Source organism: Macrotis lagotis, chromosome X, assembly GCF_037893015.1.
Source record: "Macrotis lagotis isolate mMagLag1 chromosome X, bilby.v1.9.chrom.fasta, whole genome shotgun sequence".
NCBI lineage: Eukaryota > Metazoa > Chordata > Mammalia > Peramelemorphia > Peramelidae > Macrotis > Macrotis lagotis.
This window is the reverse complement of record NC_133666.1, coordinates 552,056,656-552,083,987: the sequence shown is the minus strand read 5'-3', so window position 1 is coordinate 552,083,987 and position 27,332 is coordinate 552,056,656. Positions and strand designations below refer to the sequence as shown.

General features: G+C 36.7%; 1 protein-coding gene across 2 annotated transcripts in view; it reads right to left on the bottom strand.

Annotated features, from left to right (window-relative positions):
- MATN2 (matrilin 2) overlaps positions 1 to 27,332 on the bottom strand; it is a 210,364-nt gene that overhangs the window by 52,770 nt on the left and 130,262 nt on the right. For both annotated transcript variants that reach the window (XM_074200464.1, XM_074200463.1), the window contains exons 6-8: positions 20,404 to 20,526; positions 16,127 to 16,249; positions 2,360 to 2,482 (exon numbers count right to left, since the gene is read on the bottom strand). In XM_074200464.1, the coding sequence (XP_074056565.1) occupies positions 2,360 to 2,482; positions 16,127 to 16,249; positions 20,404 to 20,526 (369 nt within the window). The remainder of the gene's footprint in view (positions 1 to 2,359; positions 2,483 to 16,126; positions 16,250 to 20,403; positions 20,527 to 27,332) is intronic.

Genomic DNA, 27,332 nt, shown 5'->3' with positions numbered 1-27,332 from the left:
CAGATTAAAATCTTCCTTCTCTCTTTAAACTTACCTAAAACACTTTATTTAGATTTTTCTTTGTATCTTTTCATATCTTTCTATTATTAGAAATGTAATCTCCTTGAAGGCAAGTAATGTCTTTCTTATATTTCTCTATATCTTTAGTATTTAACACAATGTCTGGTACATTATAAACATTTACTAAATGATTATTCTATAACCCTATCACACTCTGTCACTCAATCACTACCACTCTATCTATCAATCACTCTATATCTATCTATCTATCATCCACATTCTCATTTGTCTACTTGATACTTCACCCCACCTCCCAGGAGATTATAAACTACCTGAGGGCAGGGACTATTTTTTCTTTATATTTTTATCGCTCACTAACACAGTGCCTTGAAAAAATACTGAATACTTATCTACAAATGGAATTAATTAGTCCAGACTTTCACTTTGTTTGCTTCTTTTCTTAGCTTACAGATGCAAAGGCAGAATGCCAAATAAGAGCGGGGTCTTCATGAATTTGGGAAAATGGGATCTGGAAAAGTGTTTGGATTAGCTGCATTTCTACACCAATTTACTGGATAATTTATATCGAGGGGTATTTCTAAAAGCCAGTCCTTAGTACTTTTATACCGAATGATTGTTGTCCTTTTATACTGGGTGATAGAGACTCAAAAGGAAAAAATTTTTAATGAAGTCAAGTCTGTACCTAATGCTTTGTCTTTGAAACTTTCCCTCTTAACAATTTATGATTCAAATATTAAACAGCTGCACTGTTCTCCTTAACAATGTATCTCTGTCCCTAAAGCTTTTACAGATGTGCAGCTAAAAGTCTGAGGTCCATGGCTATCAGCAATGATACAAAGAACCCCTTTTTCCCTAGGACAAATCACTGCTCTTCTTTTTCTCCACACCCCTGCCCCCCAATATGACAAATTTACAGGAATCCATTCTGATTCAACATTTGTCGTTCCCAGCCTTGTTGGCCAGAGAAAGCAAAGTGGAGACTATGACTTGTAAAAAGCTACAGAAATTTCCAGTTGGCGAAGTCTACATTTTTCCACGAGCTTACATCATTCAATAGAGCTTTGTTGTGGGCTGTTATATGAGGAAATTAAGAAAATGCTTAAAAAGAAAATGCCTCACTGTACTCGGCTCAGTTTTCTGGTAATTGAGATGCTTATTATTTTAGACTGGCTTAGACTGTTGTACCAGTTTTCCTTTCTTTCTTCCATGTTTAATAATAATAAGACAATTGTGTGTCTCAAAAGGTTAGTAATGATACTACTGCATGAAAATCAACTTAAGTCTTCAAGTGTTTAAAGCATTGTTACACAGAAAGGGGAGATTTCTGCTTGACCCAAGGGTGTAAAACTAGGAGCAGCAAGTGGAAGGAAAGTCCTGAGAAGTAGATGGGGGCTCAATTTAAGTGGGGGGACCCCCCTTCCAAAAACTAATGAGAACTACTCATTTTTTACCTAGCTACACTAATCAGATTTCTCTCTCATAGCTCAGGGAGCCATTATTGGAAGCTTCATTATTGAATTATTATTTAATAATTGATATTAATTATTGAAATAATTATTGAAACCTCATTCTCTTGAAAAGGTAGTCCTTATCTTTAAACTCTACCCCTGCCACTGACTGGAGGATGGGGTCATGAATTCCCAAACCTCCATTTAAGGGAGGGAGTTAAGATTAGAAATTTCATTTCTCATTTGGTTCCATTGCTTTTCCCCTCTATGCCTGTGACACTGGTTCATGACTCTCCTCTTTCTTCTTCTCCATCCCCAGCTTTTTAGCTTCATTTTATATGTTGTCTTTTTTTCATATTTGCCTCCCCAATTTAGCACAGAACCTCACATAGTAAAAAAGGGTTTAACTATTTATTGATAATTTATTGACCATTGAACTATCTAAAAAGAAAATGAACAACTTTGGGGATAATGAGTACCTCTTTCACTGGAATTCTTTCATTTTGTCTCTCTATTCCCAGAACCTGGATCATAGCAGACCCTTCAGAAATGTTTGCTGGGGGCAACTAAGTGGTGCAGTGGATAGAGCACCGGCCCTGAAGTCAGGAGGACCTGAGTTCAAATGCAGCCTCAGATACTTAATAATTACCTAGCTGTGTGGCCTTGGGCAAGCCACTTAACCCCATTGCCTTACAAAAAAAAAATAAATAAATGTTTGCTGATTGAAAGATCTGCCTGTTACTGAATGTAGTGTCTGTGCTGCCCTTAACAAAAAGAAGGTCATTTGGCTATTATTTCTAAAGCTTTTGGGAGAAGATCCCCTGTGATCCTTGAATACCCTAACCTAAACAATGTGGGATGATGTATGTTAGCTTGGACTGAATACTCACTTCTACAAGTCTTCCCATTGGGGTTCAGGGTATACCCAGGATGACACCGGCAGTAGTAGCCTTCTTCTGCATTTGCACATTCATGCTCACAGCCGTGTTTTCCTAGAGCGCAGTAGTTGATTCCTGAAAAGAGCAAAATAAAAATAGTAGGGGTGAATTCCTTGGTTCTAGAATAGTGACTGGGGCCCCTGAAGCAGCTCCTGAAACACTGGCTACAGTGAGATGGAAGGAGAATATGAAAGCATTGGTCTGGGGAGGGGGGGAAGGGTCAGACAATCTGAGTCCTAGGCTTGGTTCAACAGTAAGTGATTAAGATGTACAGTAGAAACACTCAAGTCATTAGATTTGGGTTCAAATCCTGTCCTCTGACCTTAATTAGGTCAATTAGATAGCAGAGTGGATACAGTGAAGTTTTTGGATCTTGCCTCAGATACTACCATTGGAACCCTTAGAGCAGTTACTACACTAAGCCTCAATTTCTTCATCTATAAAATGGGAATAATAATAGCACTGACAACCCAGGATTGTTGTGAGGGACAAATGAAAATAATATAAGTAAAATGTGTGGTAAACATTATAGTATTATAAATATTAACTATTATCATGCTTATTTTTACTATTTGTGTGACCTTGAGCAACTCACTTGATTTCCCCAAGTCTTACTTTCCCCCAGCTGTAAAATGAAGAATTTAGACCTAATTAGAAAAAAAATCCCATTTATACAGAACTTTGGGAATTTGAAGCACCTTTGTCACAGCAACCCAGAGGGGCAGGTAGTCTAAGAACTAATTTACATTTTACAGTTGTATATTTTCCATTTACAGATGAGAAAACTGAAGCTCAGTAACTTTTAGTGATTTACCTAAAATTACACTGCTAGTAATTATTGGTCCAGAGATTTAAATGCCAGCATCTCTTGATTCTTGGAGTAGCTAGGTGGCCTAATGGATAAAGTGCTAAGCCTGGAGGCAGGAAGATCTGAATTCAAATGTTGCCTCAGACATTCACTAGTTTGTCACCCTGTACAAAGCTTAATTTTTGTTTTCCTTATTCTATTGGAGAAGGAAAGGGCAAACTACTCCAGTATCTTTGCCAGGAAAACCACATGGACAGTATTGGCATGCTATGGTCCATGGGGTCAAGAAGAATCGGCCATGACTGAACAATAAAAATGTCCTAATTCCAGGTCTAGAATTCCTTCTATTATACCACAATGCTTAGGAATTAAAAAAAAAAAATCTCCCCCAACTCTAAAACATTCCAGGATCCTAAGGTTCATGGAGGCATTAAACAATAAGAGTTAATGAGTGGCTATTTATTTTCATCATTATCAGTTTTCTAATTTCATCATTAAGATCCTGTGGATCTTAAATAAGCAGAGCACCATACAGATCAGGCAGAAGACTTAGTTCCAGCCCTCAGGAGGCTTACCTAAAATGAAACTCATCTGCTAGGCACTGACTCTTGGTCTGTGTCTGTTACCTCTATCATGTCTTTTTCCATAGATTGTTGTTTGTTTGGTATTCCTCCCCCTCAACTCAAAACAAGAATAAAAAACCTGTTTTATGTTGAGAAAAGCTAATCTGCTCTTCTTTCTGTGTAATTCAAACACTAACATCTGTATATCCAGCATATCAACTAGCTGTCTAATGTGTATATTAACCAACTGTGTAACATGAACATCAACCAGCTTTTTAGAGCAGCTGGGAAAATCCATGTTTGCAAACACCATAGGTTTGTAGGAGAAAGATCAACAATGACTGATCTTGCCAAAGAATGAGAGTGAGGAACTGCATTTACATTTAACAAGACTCCAAAAACTTAGCCTTGCCCAGATGCTAATCATAGCATCCATCTCAAGAAACTCAAGATGAAATTCAGGCAGCATTTCCACTGGAAATATCTTTAATGATGTCCCAGATTTTGCTATTGTAATAGACTAGTTCTATACCTCTCCTCATTTAAACTCCATTCTTGTTGCACATGAAAAGTTAAACTCTAGCCATTTACTATCAGTGGTTTATTTCCCTGGTTGAAAAATGTGAAAACATTAAAAAATTCTCATGTGTATCTATTCACTGGACCATGCACAAAGATGGCTATGGGAAAAAAAAATAGAAGACATTTTATTAATCATCTTCTGGCATTGCACTAAACCCTGTATAAATATCTCATTTAATCCTCCCAGCAATTCTGGGAGGTGGGTAGGGCATAGGGGCTATTAGTATCTGAGGAAACAGGGTTTGTTGTTGTTATTCAATCATTTTCAGGTTGTCTGACTCTGTGACCCCATTTGGAATTTTTTGGGCAAAGATACTGGAAACTTTGCCAGTTCATCTTACAGATGAGGAAACCAGAGTTAAAAAACTTGCACAGGCATATATAGCTAGTAAGTACCTGAGGCAGGATTTGAACTCAAAGAGATTCCAAGTCCAATACTCTATCCACTGTGCCATCTAGTTGTCTCTTCCCTTGGTTACAATTAGTAAATGTCTGAAGCTGAATTTGAATTGTCTTCCTAATGCTAGATCCATTACTCTATCCATCATACTTCTCATCTACCTCTTTGGAGGTAGTGCAAAACTACAGAGAGGGAAGTGAATAATAACTAACATTTACTAATTGTTTATTATGTGTTATGTGTTTACCAATTGTTATCTCATTTAATCCTCACAATAACCCTGGGAATAAGTGGTATTATTATTATTCCCATCTCACACATGAGGAAATTAAAGCAGGCAAGGATTAAGTGATATATCCAGAGTCAGAGAGCTAGTAAAAGAGGCTGAATCTGAACTCAGATTTTCCCGAATCCAGGTCTGAGCTTCGAATGTTGTTGTTGTTATTAACTACACAGTTCATCTGTGTCTAAAGCAGGCATTAAACCTATTTTTCCTGATTCCAAAGATGTCCCTATCACCTGTAAAATGGGGAACATAATATTTATATTACTTGTCATGCGTGATAAAATGAAACTACATGTATAAACACACATTTATATATATATACATATGTGTGTGTGTGTATATATATATATCTGTGTGTATGTACATATATATATGGTTGAATATGGGGCAGCTAGGTGGGGCAGGGGAGAGAGCACCAGCCCTAGAATCAGGAGGACCTGAGTTCACATTTGATCTCAATCACTTGACACTGTTTGATCTTGGGCAAGTCATTTAACGCTGATTGCCTCATATCCAGTATCATCTTCAGTTATCCTGATTCATATCTGTCCACTGGACCTAGATGATTCTAGAGGAGAAAGTGAGACTGGTTACTTAGTACAGCATCCCCTCACTCAAAATACAATTTACATGACATCTCCCTGATATCATGGTCTTCTATGAGAACGAAGGACAAACAACAACAATATGTATATAAATGAGACCAGGTACATAAGTAAGACCAGGTATGTAAACACGAGTGTCACAGGGGATAGAATGTTGGATTAGGAGTCAAGAACATTGAGTGAGAGCTCTGACTCAGACACCTAGTAGCTGTGTGACCCTGGACAACTCTTCACCTTTTCCATCTGTTATGGGTTTTTATGAAGATCAAAAAAGATTATATATATATATATATATATATAATATACATACATATATATTTAATATTTTGCAGTCAAAATTTGAAAATAATTTGAAGGGTAGTTAAGATTATAATTGAGTTCTCTCTCTACATTGACTTTATTTAATGTTTTATTTCCAAAATGCTTTCAGGTCTATTATCTCATTTTTACCCTGCAGCACAGGTAGGGAGGAGACATGGAAGATGATTGAGTGCTTTGCCCAAAGTTGCCAGAATAAAGAAGCTGTTCTGTTATTTCAGTTGTGTCCAAACTCTTTGTGACTGTATTTAAGGTTTCCTTGGCAGAAATTCTTCAGTGGTTTGAAATTTCCTTCTCAGGCTCATTTTACAGATGAGAAAACTGAGGCAAATAGAGTGAAGTGACTTGCCCAGAGTCACAGAGCTAGTCTGAGGCCACATTTGAACTCAGGACTTCCTGTCTCCAAGTCCAGAGTTCTATTCATTGAGCTAAAAAAGAAATGCCTAACAATAACTGACATTTATATAGCGGGTTGTATATATTATCTCATTTGAACCTCCCAATAATTCTGAGAAGTAGTGGTACAGTTTTTTTTAATAGCCATTTTACAACTGAGAGAACTGAGACTCAATGACTGACTTGTGATCACATAGTCACTATCTGAGGTGAGATGTGAGTCTATTTTAAGGTTCATTGCTGTCCATAGAGAGAAGAATGGGCTCCCCAAACAGGTTTCACATGGCATAGGGAAGGGAGAAAGCCCAAGTTGTTTTTCTGAACTGTCTTGAAGCACAACTTCAAACAATGGTTCTGACTAGTATGGTTGTGCTAAAGTCAGCTGAAACTGGGGAGAAGTTGCTAAACTGTCAATTTGAGCATTTATACCTAAGAAATTGGCAAAGTTCAATTTATTGTTGTGTTGATTATTCTAAAGTGATGGCGACTATATTAAATATACAGATTCCACATAAAAGTATGTTAAGCACATTTTGGGGGGTTGAAGAAAAGGGGAGAGCTGGTTGTTAAACATGTTTCACATCATCCCTGGTTCTGTGCTAGGAGTTCCTCAGAGACACCAGCCCTGGCAGTTTAGTCTATTCTGTGGTCATCAGGACTGCGATGAGGTCTTTCTTAAGCAGACGGCTTGGGTGGATCATGAGCCTGAGAGAATTCTACCAACTTGGAATTGCAGCTGTTCATATTTACAGTAAATCAAAAACGGTCCCCAGGGTAGAAGAAAAGGGATTTCAGGAATCAGTCACAGATTCATAGATTGTCAGGGTTAGAAGGAACCTTGGACATCACATACTCTAACCTCTGTCATAAAACTTATAGGGAAACTGAGTCTCAAGGAGAGGAGGTACTTGTCCAAAATCATTCAGGGGTTAAGTGGCACAATTATCAATATTCCATTTAATTTGCTGCTGTGTCCAGCTCTTTATGGGGTTCTTAGCAAAGATACAGAAGTCGTTTGCCATTTCCTTCTCCAGTTCATTTTACAGATGAGGAAACTGAGGCAAACAGGATTAGGTGATTTACCCAAGGTCACCCAGGCAGAAAGTATCTGAGGCCTGATTTGAATTTAGGGTCTTCCTAATCCAGGTTTGTCATCTACCTGCTCTATTCCACTGAATGGCTAGGATTTACATAGCACTTTAAAGTTTACAAAATGATTTACAAACATCTCTTTTGGTTTTCTTAACAACCCTAGGAACTAGGTGTTATTAGACAGACAGACAGTTTCAATGATTTGCCCAGGGTCTCAGGGAGTTAGCTATTTTTACTCACATTTACCTATGAGGAAACTGAGGCAGACAGAGGTTAAATGACTTATCTAGGACCACATAGCTAGTATTAAGTGACTGAATTTGAACTTGGGTCTTTCTTACTACTGTATTGTTCCTCTTGGGCTTCCTGCTTCTTGTTCGGACACCACAGTGCCTCTGAATCTGAAAGCTAAAGGATCAGTCCATAAAGTATCATTCACCTTCTTACATATTGTAGATAGATGAATTCATGATCCTATCAGTATGGAGTCTCACCTCACTGTAAAAATGTGTGGCTCATCCACATCATCTCACCTTGTACAATTCTTGTACACCTGAACCCTAGATAAGGATCAACCTGACTGACTGGATGGCGTCTGTATCCTGGATACTAGTGTAGCCCTGGGAACCATCCATTATTTCTCACTCTTGCCCCACTCCTTTTCCTGTCCTCCATGTCCCTGATTCCATCTTTTATGGCATTCTTCATTTTACACTTTGGCTATGGATGGTAACCTCCTCATACCCACCATGTTCCTTTTCATTGACCTCTGTTGCTAACCTAATTTCTCTAAAATCCTATGGTTACTCAGTGGAAAAGTGTGACAGTGGAAAGCGTTGTGGTCATGGACTCATAAAGACCTAGGTTGAAATCTTGTCTCTGATATTTATTACCTATATTACCTTGTACAGCAATTCCCTTATTCATAAAATAGGGAAAGGAAGTTGGACTAGAGAGTTCTTTTTGGTCCTAGATCGCTGATCTTATAGCCCATGTGAGATTAATTACAAACCTAATGGTCAATGAACATGGTGGTAATGTAATAATTAAGCTCTCCTTTCCCTTTGCAGAGAAGAAATACTATGGGTGTGAAACATCACACATATTGTCTGACATAGGGTTACTTTTCCTGAATGCTTTTTTATTTTTCTTCTTCTTTTGATTTTTTTTTCTAACAAAGAATAGCTTCCCTAGTGAGATAGGAGAGAGATAGATTCAGAGATGTTATTGTTCAGTCTTCTCTGTCACATCTGACCTTTTGTGACCCCATTTGGGGTTTTCTTGGCAAAGAAACTGGAGTATTTGCCATTTCCTTCTCTACATATTTTACAGTCAAACAGGGTCACATAGATAGTAAGTGTCTGAGGCCATATTGCCATGTGATCCAGCATTTCGTCCACTAAGTCATCTAGCTGCACATTCAGAAATGAGGGTAATATAAAAAAAGATAGCAATAAAATTTTTAAAAGATGGTTGTAATTCCTTGCAGGAATGTTCCTCAACCAATTCTATTTCCTGTCACTAAGTTTAGGGCTCTGAAAAAAAAATAGTAGAAAGTGGAATCCTTCAGGATTGACTCAATTTTGGAGTAACTCAAAAGTATTTGAGATCATACCAAATGGAGGTGCCCAGAGTAGGGCAGGTCTTTAAGGCTTTATGTTCAAATGTTGTGACCAAGACTTCTTTATAATCATACTGATGGCATTCTGGGAGCATTAATAGCACACAAAATTGAATAGAGAATTCTCCCAGATAAACCTTGGAGCAAACAAGACTGAGTGGGAATCTCTTTCTACCATTCTCTGAGTATTTCTTCCATTCTGCTCCTGGTTGGAGGCTGGTTTTGTCTTACTGGGTTGCATGACTGCAGGTACAGTTTAGCTTTCCTTATGCCCCTTTAGCTTCAGTGACAATTCAACCTTTATGTAATTAAGATGGGCAAGAGGTAAACAGCTTACTATAGTCAACTGAGCACCGGTATTACTTCTTATATAACCTTGTGTTAGATTCCCAGGCCATTGAAATGGAAGAGAGAAGTATCTGGTCCTCTAAATTTTAATTTTTTGACCTTTTTTTACTAACACAGACTCTCTGTATGGTTATGTGATTGGCAGGGTCACACAGCTGGTGTGTGTCAGAGGTAGGGTGTAAACTCAGGTCTTTTTATTCCTTCAGACAAGCTTCTCTCACCCACAGCTGTTAGGTGTCTTCAAATTCCTTGGCTATTTTAATAGTGAAAATATCTTCTTTGGGTGTTGGTGATCTTAACATGTTTGGCATAGTATTAATGAGATCCAGGCTTGGGTGTGTTTGTGAGAAAAGGAGTGGGAGAATGTATCCTAAGGTCAGGAAGAGCTAGTGTGGAAGGAGAATTAGAGGCAGCTGCTTTAGCCATCCACACTTTGGGGGGCCTCTAGAGTTGGGGTCATATCCTTGGATTTGTGAAAGGAGGGATGGAGGGGTTGCTGGGTCGGGTAGAGGATAGTGTACTCTAATCTTCTGGTATTTGGAGCCCTGAGACAATGGGTGTCCCTGGGATCTGGTGTTCTACCATGCAGTTAGGTGGTATGGTGAACCAAGCAGCAAAGTCAGAGTCAGGAGAAATAAAGAAAGAATTTACTAAACCCCTACTACCTGTGTTAATCATTTTATGAACATTATCTCATTTGATCCCCACAACAACCCATGGGAAGTAAGGCACTATTATTACCCCTATTTTATAATTGAGGAAACTGAGACAGACAGAGGTTAATAGAATTCAGGAGGATATGAGTTTTTTAAAAAAGTGTCAGATACTTATTGATTGATTGTTAGGGGGAATCAAAAGTTTAAAGTGCTTTGATCCCTAAAGCACCATGTAAATCCTAACTCAGACTAGCAAAGATGATAGAGCCCTGGCAAATGTACCTTTCTGATCTCTCCTTCATACTCCCTCCAGTTGTCTCTGATTGGGAAAAAGTGAGCATTAGGAGGAAAGTTCACATTTTTAGAATTGGACTATGGATGTGAGTGTGGAAGGATGGAGAGGTAAGGGCTGTCTTATAAAAGTCACAACTCCAAACCTCAGTTTCCCCATACTTAAAATAGGAAATCATGACAATTGTATTTCCTAGTTCACAGAGTTGTCATAAAGATCAAATGAAGTAATGTACATTAAAAAATCTAAGTTATTATTATTATTATTATTATTATTGTTATAAAACATAGTCTCTACCCTCAGTGAATATGGAATCCAGCAGAGGGGACAAGACAGACATGCAGAAAAGAATGCTCAACATTAACCAGGCAGTGGATGAGAAGTGCCAAGTGAGTAGGATAGACAATCCCTTTTCAAGTGATACACAGAATAGATATTATCACACATCTAAAGTGAATCCCAATCAGTTCTAATGAAGTCAATAGTCTTACAGCCGAAGGATATGTGGTGTATGTGAGAGGAAGACTTTCTGATGATTCGGATCACTAGTTCCCTGTTCTTTAGGCAGCTGAGACCTGGCTTTCATGTTTTTCATCAGGACCCCAATGATCTATGCTTTGAAAATATGATGATAGTGTTACATATTATGGATTGTAAAAGAAAGTCGAGAAGGAAGGGGAGAAAAAATAGGGTATATCATGGACTTTCCATTGACAGTTTTTCAGGTTGTGAAAAAATTACAAATTGAATGAACCCTATGAATGAAATTTGAAGGAAAAAAAAGAGTATGAGAAAAAATGCCCCTGAAATTAAAAAAATTACCTTCTGTTTATGCTGGACAAAAATTCATATTCTTTTCCCTCACTGATTTGAGATGATCTTTGCTTTAGAAAGAAATGTTGGTATGGATTGGGGTTGGGTTGAGGTAGGGAGAATTCAGCTCTTATGGAGGAAGTTGGAGGGATAGGACCAGCCTCTTGGGCTAGGAAAAAAACACATATTTGCCCCTCCAAGAGCAATATACTATATTGTTCATTTTTTAAAACATTAAATTATATTTTTATAATATCAAACATTTTCCCCACCTCTTCTGCACCAAATTTTTTAAAAATGAAAAGAAAAATAAAACCCTTGTAACAAGTATAAATAAAGAAAAATTCTCATATTGGTCATGTCTAAAATTATATTTCTCATTCTGCATATTTAGAACATTCTTATGTTCAGGAAGTGTTAGAGTCTATCTGGAAATATGGTTGGCTATTGTGCTGATCAGGGTTCATATATTTTTCAAAATGGTTCAATTTTACACAGTGTTATTATTGTATAAATTATTCTCCTAGCTTTTCTCACTTCACTCTGCATCAATTCATACAAGAATTAGGAAGACCTAACTGCCAGACTAACCAGTCACTAGTTAATGTCTGGGGCCGAATTTGAACTTACAAAGATGAGTCTTCCTGATTTCAAACCCAGTTCTCTATCCACTGCACCACCTAGCTAGCCTTTGTAATGCTACACTTATATTTTATAACGGAACCCATGAGTTGATGAGGACATTGAGAGAGACAGATAACAAGACAGAGAAACAGACAGAAACAGAAAGGATAGAGAGAGAGTAATGCATGTGTTTTGGATTGCATGGACTGAAGTTAAATGGGCAACAGGAAAGCCATCCTACCCCTTTGGTCATATGGCCTCAGAGAACAAGACCTGTCCAAAACAAGGACAGACTTGACTGCTAGAGAATGACACATATGGTTGGACTTGACCAAGATTGATGGGCATATCCAAGAGACTCCAGGACTCAATATGCTACACTTGTTTGACCTAATTTCTGAAAGTTCTTGACGTATTCTAAAAACCATTCTAGAGCAGGAGTGCTTAATCTCTTGTGTTGTGACCTCTTTGGCAATCTGCTGAAATCTAAACTAAAAAATGACAGTTCACACTCTTCACAATTCAACTATGTGAAGTAGGCAATGGGAGGACTATTAACCCCATTTCACTGATGAAAGAAATGATCAGAAATTTGCCTATGATCAAGCGAATAAATGTGAGGCCTGACACTTGAATCCAGGAATGGAGTGCAAACCCAGAACTCTTTCTATCACTCTTCCACTGTCCTGAGTCCCAATGTCCTGTTGTCTTAGGTAGCAGAAATTCAAATAAGGAGGCAAGATACTAGAGAGTAGGGGTAGATCAAGATGCTATGCTCTAGGGAAAAACCACAATTTTACTTGTGAAAAAAAGAGGCATTCAATTAGAGAGGTTGCTGATACATCTACAATTCATGTAGAATCTGGGGTACTTAGGACATACAGTACATCATTCTGTAGGCAGATATGTACATCATCTTTGTTTAAGTCATGACTGTGTTAGTCTTTGGAAGATAAACCTCTCTCTCTCTCTCTCTCTCTCTCTCTCTCTCTCTCTCTCTCTCTCTCTGTGTGTGTGTGTGTGTGTGTGTGTGTGTCTTGTGTGTCTTTTTTCTCTTCTCTCTCTTTTCTCTCTTCCTCTTTGTCTCTTTCTCTGTCTGCCCCTCTTACTCAATTACCATCTCTAAACAGGTGTTCCAATACCTCTGCCCACAAGAAAGGCAGATTCATTCATTTTGAATGCCCTTCTAGAAGATGGAAGTACAAAATGATAAGTTGAGAGAAATCTTGAGAACTTTACAGATTGAAATGCATTCTTCAAGACTTGTTTCTGCTTCATTCAGAAAGTAACACACAATGAAGCCTTTTGGGAAGATATTCTCTTTCTGTTCATACAGGTGTAACCTCTTGAGTATAAGTGGATAGGAGTATAATATAAGCTTATACAGTAAGTCTATAATGGATCTTGGAGCCCAAAATGTCTTAATTTACAGAAGAGGAACTGGAGTCCATAGAAATTAGTTTACTAACTTCACATAGACAATAAGTGCCAGAACTAGAATTTTAACCTGGGTCCTCTTAATTGAAAGCCAGTATGCTTTTGACTGTACCATATTTTCTCAACTAAGTAGCCAATGCATAGAGTTCTGAATTTGGAGTCAGGAAGAACTGAATTCAAATCCAGCCTAAGACATTTACTAGATGTGTGACCCTGGGCAAGTCATAAACTCTGTTTACTTTAGTTTCCTCATCTGTAAAATAAGACTAATAATAGTTCCTACTTCCCAGGTTGTTGTGAGGATCAAATGTGATAATATTTGTAAAGCACTTTGCACAGAGCCTGTAATTGTAAATGCATATCCCCTCCCCACACCACCCTTTCCTCTATTAAAGTTCTGCTCTGGGGAAGCTAGGTAGCACAGTAGATAGAGCACCGACCCTGGAGTCAGGAGGACCTAAGTTCAAATCTGACCTCAGACACTCAATAATTGCCTAGCTGTGTGACCTTGGGCAAGTCACTTAAACTCATTGCCTTAAATTAAAAAATAATTAAAGAAAAAGTTCTGCTCTGATACCTCAGGATCCAGAGCTTGACCCTGGATTCTAAAATTGTTGTTTTCAGAGTGCAAGGGGGAACAGATTGTGTAAGGCTTGAAAAGTTTGAAAAAAAGTATGAAGACTAACTAGGTGTCTGTCTTGGATAAGCTTAGCTCAATGGGTCAGCATTCTTTCTGCAGAAATGAGCTTCTTTTTGGTCATTAACAACTCACAAAGCCATTCACCTTAACTTTACCCTTTTATATCTTGTATGTACATAGAGTGTGAGCTTCCTGAGGGCAGGATATTTGTGCATCTCCAGCACTTAGCCCAGTGCTTAATAAATTCCTGTTGACTCAACTTTACCATTGGAGGGGTTGTGATCTGACTTAGGGGATCCCTACACTGGCAAAAACCACAGTTCTCTTGAAGCATCAAAGTGAGTCATAACTCCAGTAAATAAGTCACCTATGGGTGAGTTCTCCTGGGTGCAATTAACCACACACATCCATGGAAAAAGTTGTAGGCAATATCAGGAAGAAACCAAGCAGCAAAATATAACTCTTGCATTTCTGTGCATGAGTGGTCTAGTAGAAATTATCCCATCTAATTGTTTTTTCATTCTGTAGGAATGAAACTAAAATTTCTATGTGATGTTTGACTGTGTTCAAACACTGTTATCATACTGTTATCTTCTTCAGTAAGGTATAGTATTTCATTTTTAATTTTAAAATGAGGTTATACAACTATTACTAATGAAGCGCAACTCTGCAACATTCATTAAAACAAGTTTATGGGTTAGAATGTGCATAAGCAATATATGATTCTTCACAGAAAAAATATATTAAATTTAATTATGTAGTTAAATACAAATGCATAAATATATAAAATATAAATTATATCTTATATGCAAACATAATTAATACCAAATTATGCAATACTGAATTATATAATTAAATTTTGTTGACACATGATCAGAGCAACTAGGTAGCACAATGGAAAGAGCATTGGGCTTGGAATCAGGAAGACTAATCTTTATGAATTCAAACCCAGTCTCAGATACTTATTAAGTATATGACCAGGGTGGCTAGGTGGCGCAGTGGATAAAGCACCGGCCTTGGAGTCAGGAGTACCTGGGTTCAAATCCGGTCTCAGACACTTAATAATTACCTAGCTGTGTGGCCTTGAGCAAGTCACTTAACCCCATTTGCCCTGCAAAAACCTAAAAAAAAAAATTAAAGTATATGACCTAGGCAAGTCATTAAAACCTAGTTTGCTTTGGTGTCTCATTTATAAAATGAACTGGTGAAGGAAATGACAAGCCACCCCAGTATCTTTGCCAAGAAAACATCAAAATGGGGTCATAAAGAGTCAGACATGACTGAAACAACTCAATAACAATCAGTAAAATAAAGGGTATAGCATCAAATTTTGGAAAACATTAATGCCCACTGTGCCTCTCCTTATCATAGGCACTAGTGGCTCTTATGGGGCAGCCTAAATGTCATGGGATCTGGAAGTGAGAGACAGTAGAGTTGTCTCTCTATATATAAGAATTCTGGTCATTTCATGTGAATGCTAAAGTCAAGTGACTCTATATAAACCCATTAAGAGAATTCAAGAACTAAAAATACTTTTTAGTGTGGTATACTGGAATGCAGGTTGGACCTGGAATCAGGAATCCTGGTTTAAAATTCTGGTTCCTATAATAACTTATTGTGTGACCATGGGCAGATCATGTCATTTCCCTGAGCCTTAGGCCACTCATCTTTAAATAAATAAATATTACATAAAAATATGAGCACAACTTACATGAAGGGATTGTCATGAAGAAAGTGCTTTGTAAACTGCATAAATATGAGTTATTATTAGTAGAAGTGGATGTGTATGATGAATATGTGAACATTATAAGCTTGTTGTAAATTTTCAAAAGTAACCACCTTTTAAAAGTACTACTACAATCATAAGCATTCAAACTTTGCCTCTGTCATACATTAACAGTGCGATCACTGATTATTTTCTTAACCTCTTGATACCCTAAGACTAAGATCCAGAGGAACTCTAATATGCATTATTAGAAGATGATTCCATACTAGGAATGGTATACTAGTTCCACATAGGTTCAGAGTCTCCCCCACCCCCAAAAAAGACAAAAGTAGAGATAGACTAAATGAGTGAATATTATTTATAAAATTATAATACACATGTCAGGCAAAAGTTTGGGGTGGTTGTGTATAAGTGTATTTTATCAAGTTTTCCTTAGAAAATAGCAAAGAAACTCCAGGACAACGATACAGAGGAGAAAAAGCCATTCTTGACTGATACAATGAAGGACTTACTCCTGCATGTTTTCTTATCTGGGTTCAGCTTAAATCCTTTCAGACATCGACAGGAATAAGAATCCTCTGTATTAACACACTCATGCTGGCAACCATGGTTAAGGGAAGCACAGTAGTCCAACTCTGATTTAAAAAAAAAAAAGAAGAAAAGAAACAATGATTTTGATTTAGGAAAATCAAGTGATACCCAGCCATAGCTCTTTCCTTCTTTTACAGGTGAAATTACAAGATGGTAATATTTTAGGTATTTATTCCTTCTTTCTTCCTTTTCCTTTTTTTTTGAGAAGAATTCAATAATGAATAAGCATCTACTAAGCAGCTATTAGATATGACAAGTGCTATTTGTTTCTTCTTATCAGGGCTCTCTGTGATCCCTCCTCCGTATCCCTTTTCCTGTCCACATACCTATACCCTTTTTTCTTTTTTGACTCTGTATCTACCTCTTCCTTCCCTCAAGGTCAGCACTTGAGTGCTGTCCATGGTACATATTGGTGTGGGTCCAGGGAACTGATGTCAAGTAGTGGAAGCAATATGTTCTTGCAACAGCTGCAACCTCACCGTATCTCTTGAATCCACAGGTAATCAAACTCTCTTTGATTCCACACAATTATTCTAAGACATCAGCAAGGAATGCAAGCCTCAATTATATTTGTGACAGCTGCCATTCCAACTTGTTATGTGAGTTTCCTCAGTTAAATTGTGCTGTGTCAAATGAACTCTTAATAGAGCCGCACATCAATGAAAAGTCTAATATTCCTCCATTTGGTGGCCAGTTCCTATTTAAGAAATTATCCATATAAACAACTGAGCAAACCTTAAAGCATTATAGATATGACCTGCTGTTTTTATTGTTATTCCATTTTTGGTGTGTCAGTTTATACTGTTTCTTGTGAGGTTTTGTGTATCTATGGGGAAGCAAATGTGAAGAAGGAAGCCCTTTGGGGGGATCTTTCTCAGGGCTAAGTTACAGGGATGTGGAGGGAACAGAGTGCATCAATAATCCAGAAGGTCCAGTCTAGTGAATGAGCCCGACTCCTCTGAGGCTCCACCTATATAATCATAGGAAAAAGCAAAATAATTCTTTCTTTCTCCTTCAATCTCTCCCTCTTTACTGGCTCCTTATCCTTTGAATATCAAGTCAATTTGAGAGAAGTAACAGGACTGAAGATAGAGATTTGGTAATTAACTGTATGGAGTTATAGTTGAAGCAATGGGAAAGAATTTCATCACCAACGAAGAGCTATAGCAAGGGAACAGAAGAGGGATGAGGGCACCAAATCTTTGGGGATACCTATATGAACAGGGGAAAAAAGACTGAAAGAGAATGAAGTAGACTAATGGGTAAATGGGAGAACCTCTGTCATGAAAGCCAAAGGATACTGTTCAGAATAAAGAGGTATGGTTCATAGTGTTAAAGAGTATAGAAAGGATGAGGATCAAAAAAAATATGCTATTAACTTGGCAATAAGGAGGATACTGGTGGATTTTTAGGGAGAACTGTCAGTAGACTGGTGGGGAGAGAAGTCATGTTAAAAATGAATTAAGAGGGGCAGCCAGGTGGCAAAGTGGATAGAGCACCGGCCCTGGAGTCAGGAGTACCTGCGTTCAAATCCAGCCTCAGACACTTAATAATTACCTAGCTGTGTGGCCTTGGGCAAGCCACTTAACCCCATTGCCTTGCAAAAAACCTAAAAATAAATAAATAGATAGATAAATAAACTAGACAAAAAATGGATTGAGGAGTGTCAAGAGAGTGAATGTGGTAAGTATAGATAATCCTTTTAAGATGTTCAATAATAAAGGTGAAAATAGAGGTGCAATGATGGTCAGAGGGATTAGAAGGCTTATGAGGCAAGTTAAAATATTATAATTAAGAATAGGGGATACCTGCACAGAAATGATGAGTCAGGCAGGGGGAAAGGAACCAATAAAGAGGGAAAGATTAAAGGTTTCATAAAGAAGGGGAGATGATTAATGCAATCATCCCCCAGAGAAAAATAGAAGAATGGATCATTCCTAATTCTAAGTCTTTATCTAGTCTGTTTCTCTCTTGGAAAGTGCCTTCTCTTTAAAAAAAAATACCTTCTCTTCTTCACCTATCCAGAACCTACCCCTCCTTCAAAGTCCAACTCAAGAGCCCCAATAATATTTTATATATAACTATAAGTGAGCTTTTAAGCTTGGTAAATTCTTTCATATCTAGTTTCTTATTTATTTCATATTCACTTGCTTGTCTCTTATTCTACCAGCATCAATGTAACTAACTAATAAGACAAATACTACTTATTTCCATTTTATAGATGAAAAAGCTAAGGTACAAAAAACCAAACTTCCCAAGGAAATAAAGTTAGCTAGTACTCATGAGAGAATTAGTTAGAAAATGGGACTCCTGATGCTTCCTTCCCTCAGAGTTCTTTTCCACAAAGCCTTTCATGACTGTTGCAACCATCACTGATCTCACTTCTTCCTAAAGTCCTATAGAACTCAGTGCCATTGTCACTCTTTGACACTTGGTCATGTGCAGTTTTGGAAAATTTATGATTTCATGGAAATCTATATTATTTCACCAACTGAATTATAAACTCTTGGAAAAAAAAGGAATTATATGCCTTATATTTATTTTACCTCCTCATACTTAGTACAGTGCCATCAAAAGTGAATTAATTCAGAATCAAATTCAAAATTAATTCTGTTTCTTCAGTTGTAGAGTAGTAAATTAGTTAGCTAGTTGGTCAGTATGTATTAAGTTATGTATGTAATTTATCTCTCTATCTCTATCTATGTATCTATCTATGTATCTATGTACCTATCTCTCTATTATGTTACCACTCCTGTTACACAGAATTACAGAAAATGAAGAACTGTAAACCAAAAATATAGCCAAATTCCTTCTTTCTCTCTGTAGTCCTCCTATTTTATAGCAGCTTTACTCCCATGTTGCTCCTAATCCTGGCTCCTGCTAGTAGTGGATGTTAGGGGAACTGAAGAACATCAAGAAAGTTAAGTGGTGGAATTCTTTTTTGTTTGTTTTAGTTGCATGCATGTTTCTAAGTACTAGATTCCCTGTTTATGTAATAAATGTTTATGAAAAGTTTTGTAAAGTCATTTAAAAAATAAATTGAATCCCATTTTCTGGCTTATATTTCAGAACTGCTTCATCTTCATCTAAAAACTAATCTTCTATTGATGATGGACCCTAATATGTAAGCTTTAAGCCTCTCAGTCAATGAAGTAAACAAATACTTGGGTCTACTAAAGGAACTATTTACAATTACAAGAAAAATGAATGTGACCACTTGTTAATTTATACTTTTTTGAAGTTCAAATTTTGATAAATCAGGTTTTCCTTCCCTTTCTCTCTTTTTCCTTCCATTCTTCATTCTCTCCCCTCTTTCTTTCTCTCCTTCTCTTCATTTCTTCCACCTTCCCTCTTTTTCTTTCCCCCTCTTTTTCTTCCTTCTTCCCTCCTTCCTTCCTTCCTTCCTTCCTTCCTTCCTTCCTTCCTTCCTTCCTTTCCTTTCCTTTCCTTTCCCTCCTCTCTTTCCTCTCTCCCTCCCTCCCTCCTTCCCTTCTTTCATGCTTTTCTTCCTTGACATTGGGTCTCCATATCCTGCCCAAATTGTAAATTTAGTGACCACTTAAGGACTGATCCCACTGTTGATTTGCCCTACTCTGTTTCCTGACCTCTTTTTGTATGAAGCATGATGACTCCTTCCACAGTCTCCTTCCAGGGGCCCACTCTCATTATTCCAGGCTTATTGTGGGTACTAAACTGGCATTAACCCTGCTCCAGCTTAGAATCCCCTGAGCTCAATTGAACTAGCAGCCTCAGTTCCCCCAATAGCAAGAAAAACAGATGGGCATTATCTTGCCTATCTTGTTTCAGGCTTTCTTAAAGTAGGGATACTCTTAGACCTATATAGATGGATTTTTTAATGTACCATTTTACAACATTTCAATGAAGATTTTTTTTTAAAAAACCTGCCAATAAATGACAGTATGTTAGCATCAAATGACACATCAGGGTCTATTTGGGAGGAAGGTAAGATCCTCTACTCCAAGTGTTGATCTTTTGTAGAAAAATGACCTTTCTCATTTTCCATAGCATAAATCTTGGAAAAGCCCAAGATAATTTGTCAAGGTTAGAAAGGATGGTCATCAAGGTATAATAGGAGAGGCAGAGTTCCTACAGAATAATCAAAGATTAATTTGGCATAGAGAGATACCAATGTCCAAAATTTCCTTTTATCATCAGAACATCACATTTTGTAACTTACTGTTGCAAGTTCTTTTATCTGGGTTAAGAGCAAACCCTTTAGAGCATCTGCAGAAATAGGAATTATCAGCATTTACACACTCATGTTCACAGCCATGATTTTCTGAGGCACAGTGATCCACAACTATAAAGAAAAATATTCAAAGTTAAATTAAAAATGAAATCAAAGATACACATGTACACACATGTACTGCCTACAAGAACACACATGTACTGCTTACAAGAACAAAACAATAACAATAACTCATGTGCACAGCTGATATTTACATTGTTTACATAGCTATGTTCTAAAAAGTATTTACTACAGTCATCCCATTTGGTATATAGAATATATATTATAATTCCCATTTTATATAAGAAGACACTGAAATTCAGGAAGAAGAAGGGGAAGAGAAGGGCTTATTTTATTTCTGAGACCTAAGTCATTCATAATCATAGCTGATCATCGCACAATATTGCTGATACAGTGTACAATGTACTTCTGCCTCTCTTCACTTCACTTTGCATCAGCTCTTGTAAGTCCATGTTTTTCTGAAATCTGCCTGCTTGTCTTCTCCTATAGAACAACAGCATTCCCTTACATTTGTGTATCACAACTTGTTCAGCCATTTTCTAATTGATGAGCATCTCCTAATTTCCAATTCTTTGCCACCACAAAAAAACAGCTGCTGTGAATATTCTTGTACATGTGGGTCTTTCCCTCCACCTTTTTAAAATGCTATTTCTGAATCAAAGGGTTTGATTGCCTTTTGAGCATAGTTCCAAATTGCTCTCCAGAATGTTGTATCAGTTCATAACTCCAACAACAATGCTGTCTCAATTTTCCCATAACCTCTCCAACATTTGTCATGTTTCTTTTCTGTCATTTTAGCCAATCTGATTGACGAGAGGTGGTACCTCAGAGTGATTCTAATTTATATTTCTTTAATCAATAGTGATTTAGAGTATTTTTTCATATGATTACAGATAACTTTGATTTCTTCATCTGAACACTGCCTTTTCATAAACTTTGACATTTATCAATTGGGGAATGACTTGTAGACTTATAAATTTGACTCAGTTCTCTGTTTATTTGAGGGGAATAGAAGGGGAAAAGAATTAATTAAGCACCTATTGTATACCAGGTATTATAATAAACACTTTAGAAATATCTCATTTGATCTCCACAACCTTGAGTTGCAAATAATATTATTCCCTGCCTACAGTCACACAGAAACTGTCAGTGCTTAGATTTTAACTCAGGTCTCATGACTCCAGATCCAATTCTCTCTCTCTCTAGTGTTAACTATCTTTTGGGCTAGCTGCTCAGGAAGTGTTAGGTTCCTGCTGGACTAGCTTATCCTTACCCAGGCAAATGTTGATGGGGTAGGAGACAAGGATGGAAAGGATGGAGAAAGGATGACAAGTTCTCCAAGATCTCCTAGATCTCCAAATACTCTGTTTATTCACCAGAATACAAGTGCTTAAATATTCTACAATACAAGCACTCTACAATCAACCAGTAAATAACACTCTGGTACATCACCAGGTGATGAAGCTTTTTACAGTACTCCCACACACAACAGTCTCTTACGCTCTAGTATATCAAGTTACCAAGGAGATAAAACTGTATTTGATATATTAATCAACTAGTTATGTAAATGTGATGGCTAAACAGTTAAAAGGGCAAAAAATTATATTTATTCTTTTGCTTCTGGGCTAATTAATGGGTTTTTACCAAACACAATTTTGATGTTCTAAGACTCCTAAATTACTAAAAGTCCTAATATTCATTTGTTCAGTCAACAAATTATTAGGTTGGGAAGAGAACACCCACATAGTCTTAATCTCTAAATATATTGCTCATCATGGGACATTAGCCAATTGCTAGATTTTATCCATAACAAAAACAGAGATAGGAACCAAATCCTAACAAAAGCTAACTTTTTACATAATCATTATTGAGACCATCCAGTAACATCTTGATGAGAAGTTGGCAGCCTATGGCATATATCCTGAAGTTTCCATGCAGGCTTGTATTCACTGGTAAACAGTGAGATGCAAGAGCTGGTAATCAATACATACTTCCCAATTCTACAACCTTAAATTCTCTTAGATCACTGAATTTTAAGATGAAAAAGCCTTTAACAAACTTCCAACTTAATTGCCTCCATTAAAATGAGAGACTGAAAGAGTGACCTGGTTAGTTAGTGGTAAGAGGGAGGATTTGAATGCAGTACTTGAAGCATCTTGAAAAAGACAGAAACAAAGGGGATTACAGTCTTGGTGTTTAACAAAGAGAAAAAGAATGAGGAAAAGGAATAATATATGCAAAAAAAAGAACATTCATAGCAGCTTTTTTCATGATTGTGAAGAACTGAAAACTGAGGGAGTGTCCTTCAGTGGAAGAATAGTTGAACAAGTTATGATATGTGTATGTGATGGAATACTATTGTACTGTAAAAAATTGTGAAGGAAGAGTTTTCAGGAAAATCTAGCAAGACTTGTATGAATTGATACAAAGTGAAATGAGCAGAACCAATATAATAATTTATACAATGACAACAATTCTGTAAAAACAAACAATTTTGAATGATTTAGGAACTCTGAGTAACACAGTTGAAACCAATTATAGTTCCAGAAGACTTATGATAAAATGTACTACCCAATTCCAGAAAGAGAGCTAATGAACTCAGAGTACAGATGGAAACTTCTTTAGGGTAGGGGATGAAGGAGATATGACTAATTTAGGATTTAAAAAAATGACTCCATATTTGTAACAGATTTTATGTTTCTTGTTTTTTCAATGGATGGGGAGGGAAGGGAGAAATAATTCAGAAAACAGAATTAAAATCTTGATTTTGTATCACTTTTCGAAGGTTGTAGAGTTTTGAGTTATAACTTTTATTTATATTTGAAAGCCACTTACTCTCGTTAACTCCTTGGATATTAGATTTCTAAGACATGCAGCAGGCCTTTCCCATCTCAGGGAAAATAAGAATTTTTGAATCTCAATGAAGTAATGAGTCATTCAGTCAAACATCTTTTTTTTTTTACTGGATGGGGGACTGGGTACTGGATTGGGTACCTTAAATAACCTCATTTGGTAGAAGAAATTATACTTTAAAAGCAAAAGTTGGGGGGGGGCAGTTAGGTGGTGCAGTGAATAGAGTACTGACCCTGGAGTCAGAAGGACCTGAGTTCAAATGTAGTCTCAGACATTTAATAATTACTAGCTGTGTGACCTTGGCAAGTCACTTTACCTCATTGCCTTGCAAAAACCAAAAAATAAAAAAAAAACAGAGGTGTACAAAGCCAGTATAGAATACTGATAGTTAGAGAACCAAGGAGTAAGTTCAAATGCCATCCCTGACAAGTACTGTCTATGGAACCCCAAACAAATCTCTTCTCTTGGCTCCCCAAACAACCCTCTGAGATTATAAATTGCAAAGGCAAAACCAATTTGAATTGGAAAGGGGAGTTTTCTCATTAAAATTCCCTATAATAATAAAATCTCTGGTATTGTATAAAATAAAAATAGGGGAATAACCATGGCCTGGTTGGGGAGGAGAGGGCCAAGGGGAATGAGCATAGAGCAATGACTAATTTCCCAAGTCTCATTCTAGTTCCAAAAAGAAATGGTCCTTAAAAAATATTATCTTGAAGTTTATAGAACTTCCCAAAGGACCCAGGAGTCTAATTTCTCAGTTATTATATTCCAGCTCTCCTAACTACAAAGTCATAAGCACACAGAGACTGGAACCATACTTGAAAGTTTTGGTCTCTGATTGACTTGAAAGAAACCATTTTGCAAGTAGCCAGTAGCTGTCTATAAAGATAAAGATTACCTAAGTGCTATATAATGAAAAATAGAGATTTATAGTTCTTGATTTAAAAATCTGGCTATATTCCTTTTGTTTTAGGTTTTTTGCAAGGCAAATGGGGTTAAGTAGCTTGCCCAAGGCCACACAGCTAGGTAATGATTAAGTGTCTGAGACTGGATTTGAACCCAGGTACTCCTGACTCCAGGGCTGGTGCCACCTAGCCATCCCCATAAATCTGGGCTATATTCCAAGGGTTTTCTATGATGGAATTGTCTGCCATGTGGATATTATTCAGTAGAAACAGGTTATTTTTAGGAAGAAGACACATATTCTTAACATCTGGCAGTGTCCAGAAATCAAAAGCCAAGTCCATTGTTGAGAGAAATGATAGATAAAATGACTTCCTAAGCAAACATACACATTCACAAAGATGTACAAAGACACCTGTGCACACCTATACACCCAAGCTTTCCCCTGCTCCCAAATATCTCTAAATTGCTATATTCAGTATGGCAAATTTAATGAAAGGTTTCATATTGGTGCTAGTTATATTATTCTAGGAGTTCTTAATCTTTTTTTTTAAGTCAAGATCTGCTTTGAAGTTATGATGAAACCTATAATCTTCAGATAATGGTTTTAATTGCATAAAATAGAATACAGAAGGTATCAAAGGAAACCAAAGGTTAATGAAGAAGAAAAAGAAACTAGGGTATTTTATGTTTGAATTGCTTGTTCTTATACATCAGCATTCTTATGACAGCCTACATGGCATTTAATTGGCCAAACTTACCCCATAAGTGTTTTGTGAGCTTCAATTGAGACATGACATTTGTAAAACACTTGAAAACTTTAAAGTATTACATCTTTGCTAGTATGACAAATGCATCTATTTTATAGCATGTTGTTCATTCTCAGAGAAATAAATAAAAAAGTATATGTGTATATATATATGTATGCACATATATAGATACAAACATTCTTACACATTATATACACATACATATATGGAAACTGATGGGGATTACAAAAAACAACCAAATCATATAATTTCTACCCTAAAAGAACATGTCTAATTGGGAAACTAAAACAAAGATATAAAAGAGTATTGGCTAAAAACTCCTTGAAGGAAGGAACTACTTCTTTTTGTCTTTTATATTCTGAACTATAGCATGGTAAATAGTTCTCATATTGAATGACCATATGCTTTCTTGTTTTGTCAGTCAACCTTTCATTTAATTTGACAAACATTATTAAATGTCAGCTTTGCCTAAGCCAAGGTATTATACTAGGGCTCAAAGTCCCTCAAGGACCTTATATTTTACTAGGGGGAATACAACATGAACATAGAAAGGTACAGGATAATTTGTATCTATTGTCTCCATTTGTATTTAAAATCAAGACAGACCACTAATAACGAGAGAATCAGGAAAGGTCTTATGGAGAAGATGACACCCAAGATGAGTCCTAGAGGAAGACAAGAATTCTGAGCAGCAGAAATGAGGAGGGGAGTACATTTAAGGATTCAGGGATGGGCTATATAAATATGCATGAAGGCAGGAGATAATCAGTTATTTAATCTAGGTAACTTAATGTGAAATTTGTTGATTTGAAGGTAAGTAATAAAAGAAGTATGAGGATATAGTGGGGTGTCAGATTGTAGTAAATGTCTGAATGCAGAGCTTATAATTTATCCTAGAAGCCATACAAAGCCATCCAAAGCCTTTTGAGCAGGAAAGTGAAATGGTCAGGCCTTTGCTTTTGAAACATTATTTTGGCCTATGTAAAGATGACTTGGAGAGGGGAGGAACTAGAGGCAGGGAGACAAAATAGGAGTTTATTAAAAAGACAAAAAGATGAAATTAGTTGCTGCCTTTAATGAGCTTACATAGTGCAACTTACATGGGACCAGTTAAGTATAATTCAGGGTAGGAGGTGAAAGAAACAAAGGAAAGATCAGACAGAATACTCTAGATTGTGGAATAAAAAATCAATCTCATTAGGCATGACTGGATAATTTGTAGAAAATGAATGGAAATGCTTTCCATGGGGGGGGCGGGGGGAGGGAAGCAAAATTGGGGGGAAAATTGTAAAACCCAAATAATATATTTAATAAAAATAAATTTAAAAAAAGAAAGAAAGAAAGGGGTGGACCAGTGGAAGGAACATTATTATAAATATAAAATAAATAAATAAATAATTATAAAAAATGAATGGAATGAAATATTCTTGTGCTGTAAGAATCAATGAATCTGGAGAATTCTGGAAGATTGGTATGTCTTGATTCAGAGGGAAATAAATAGAATCAAGAGAACAATTTACACAACGACCACAATACTATAGTGGAAAATAGAATTTAAATATTAGAGAATTCTGATCAACCATGATTTCAGAGTACTAATAATGAAACATGCCACCCTCCACTTGGCAGAGAAGGAATGTCCTGGAAATGCAGAATGATGTATGCATTTTGATATTTGGTAAAGATATTGATTTGTTTTCCTTTATTTTTTTTTATATACAAAGAAGGACTTCTATGCAGGTGAAGTTAGTGAGTGGGTGGTATTAACGACACCAAATAAAAGGCAGGAAAAAAAAGGAAAAAGAGAAGGAAGAAAGGGAAGAATGTCAATAAAATATCCACAGAAGAGAACAGGAAATCAGAAGGGTACACAAATAGTGCAATTTTGTTATGATAAACCTGGACTTCAAGATGAGAGATGACACTATATAAATGTTTTTTAACAATGAGTCAGTGAACTTGACTCTGATTCCTGACAAAATTCTTGCATTTATTGTTAAAATGACAGTTTGCAAGCACTCAGGGAAGTGTCAGTTTCCAAGATTTAGCTCTCAATTATCAAGAATAAGTCATGCCAGACTGAATTTGTTGTCTTTTTATTTTGGTCAGGATACTGGTGTATCAGGATCAATATAGCTATAATATATCTATATATTTCAGCTGAGTACTTGACAAAGTCTTCTTGGTATCCTTGTGGACAAGATAGAGAACTATAGACTAGATAATATTATAATGTAAGTGGATTTGAATCAGTGTGAATGCCTAAAAAATATTATCACAGCAAGGTCAATTTGAAAGGAGCTCCTTAAGTATCCTTTACCCCACCCA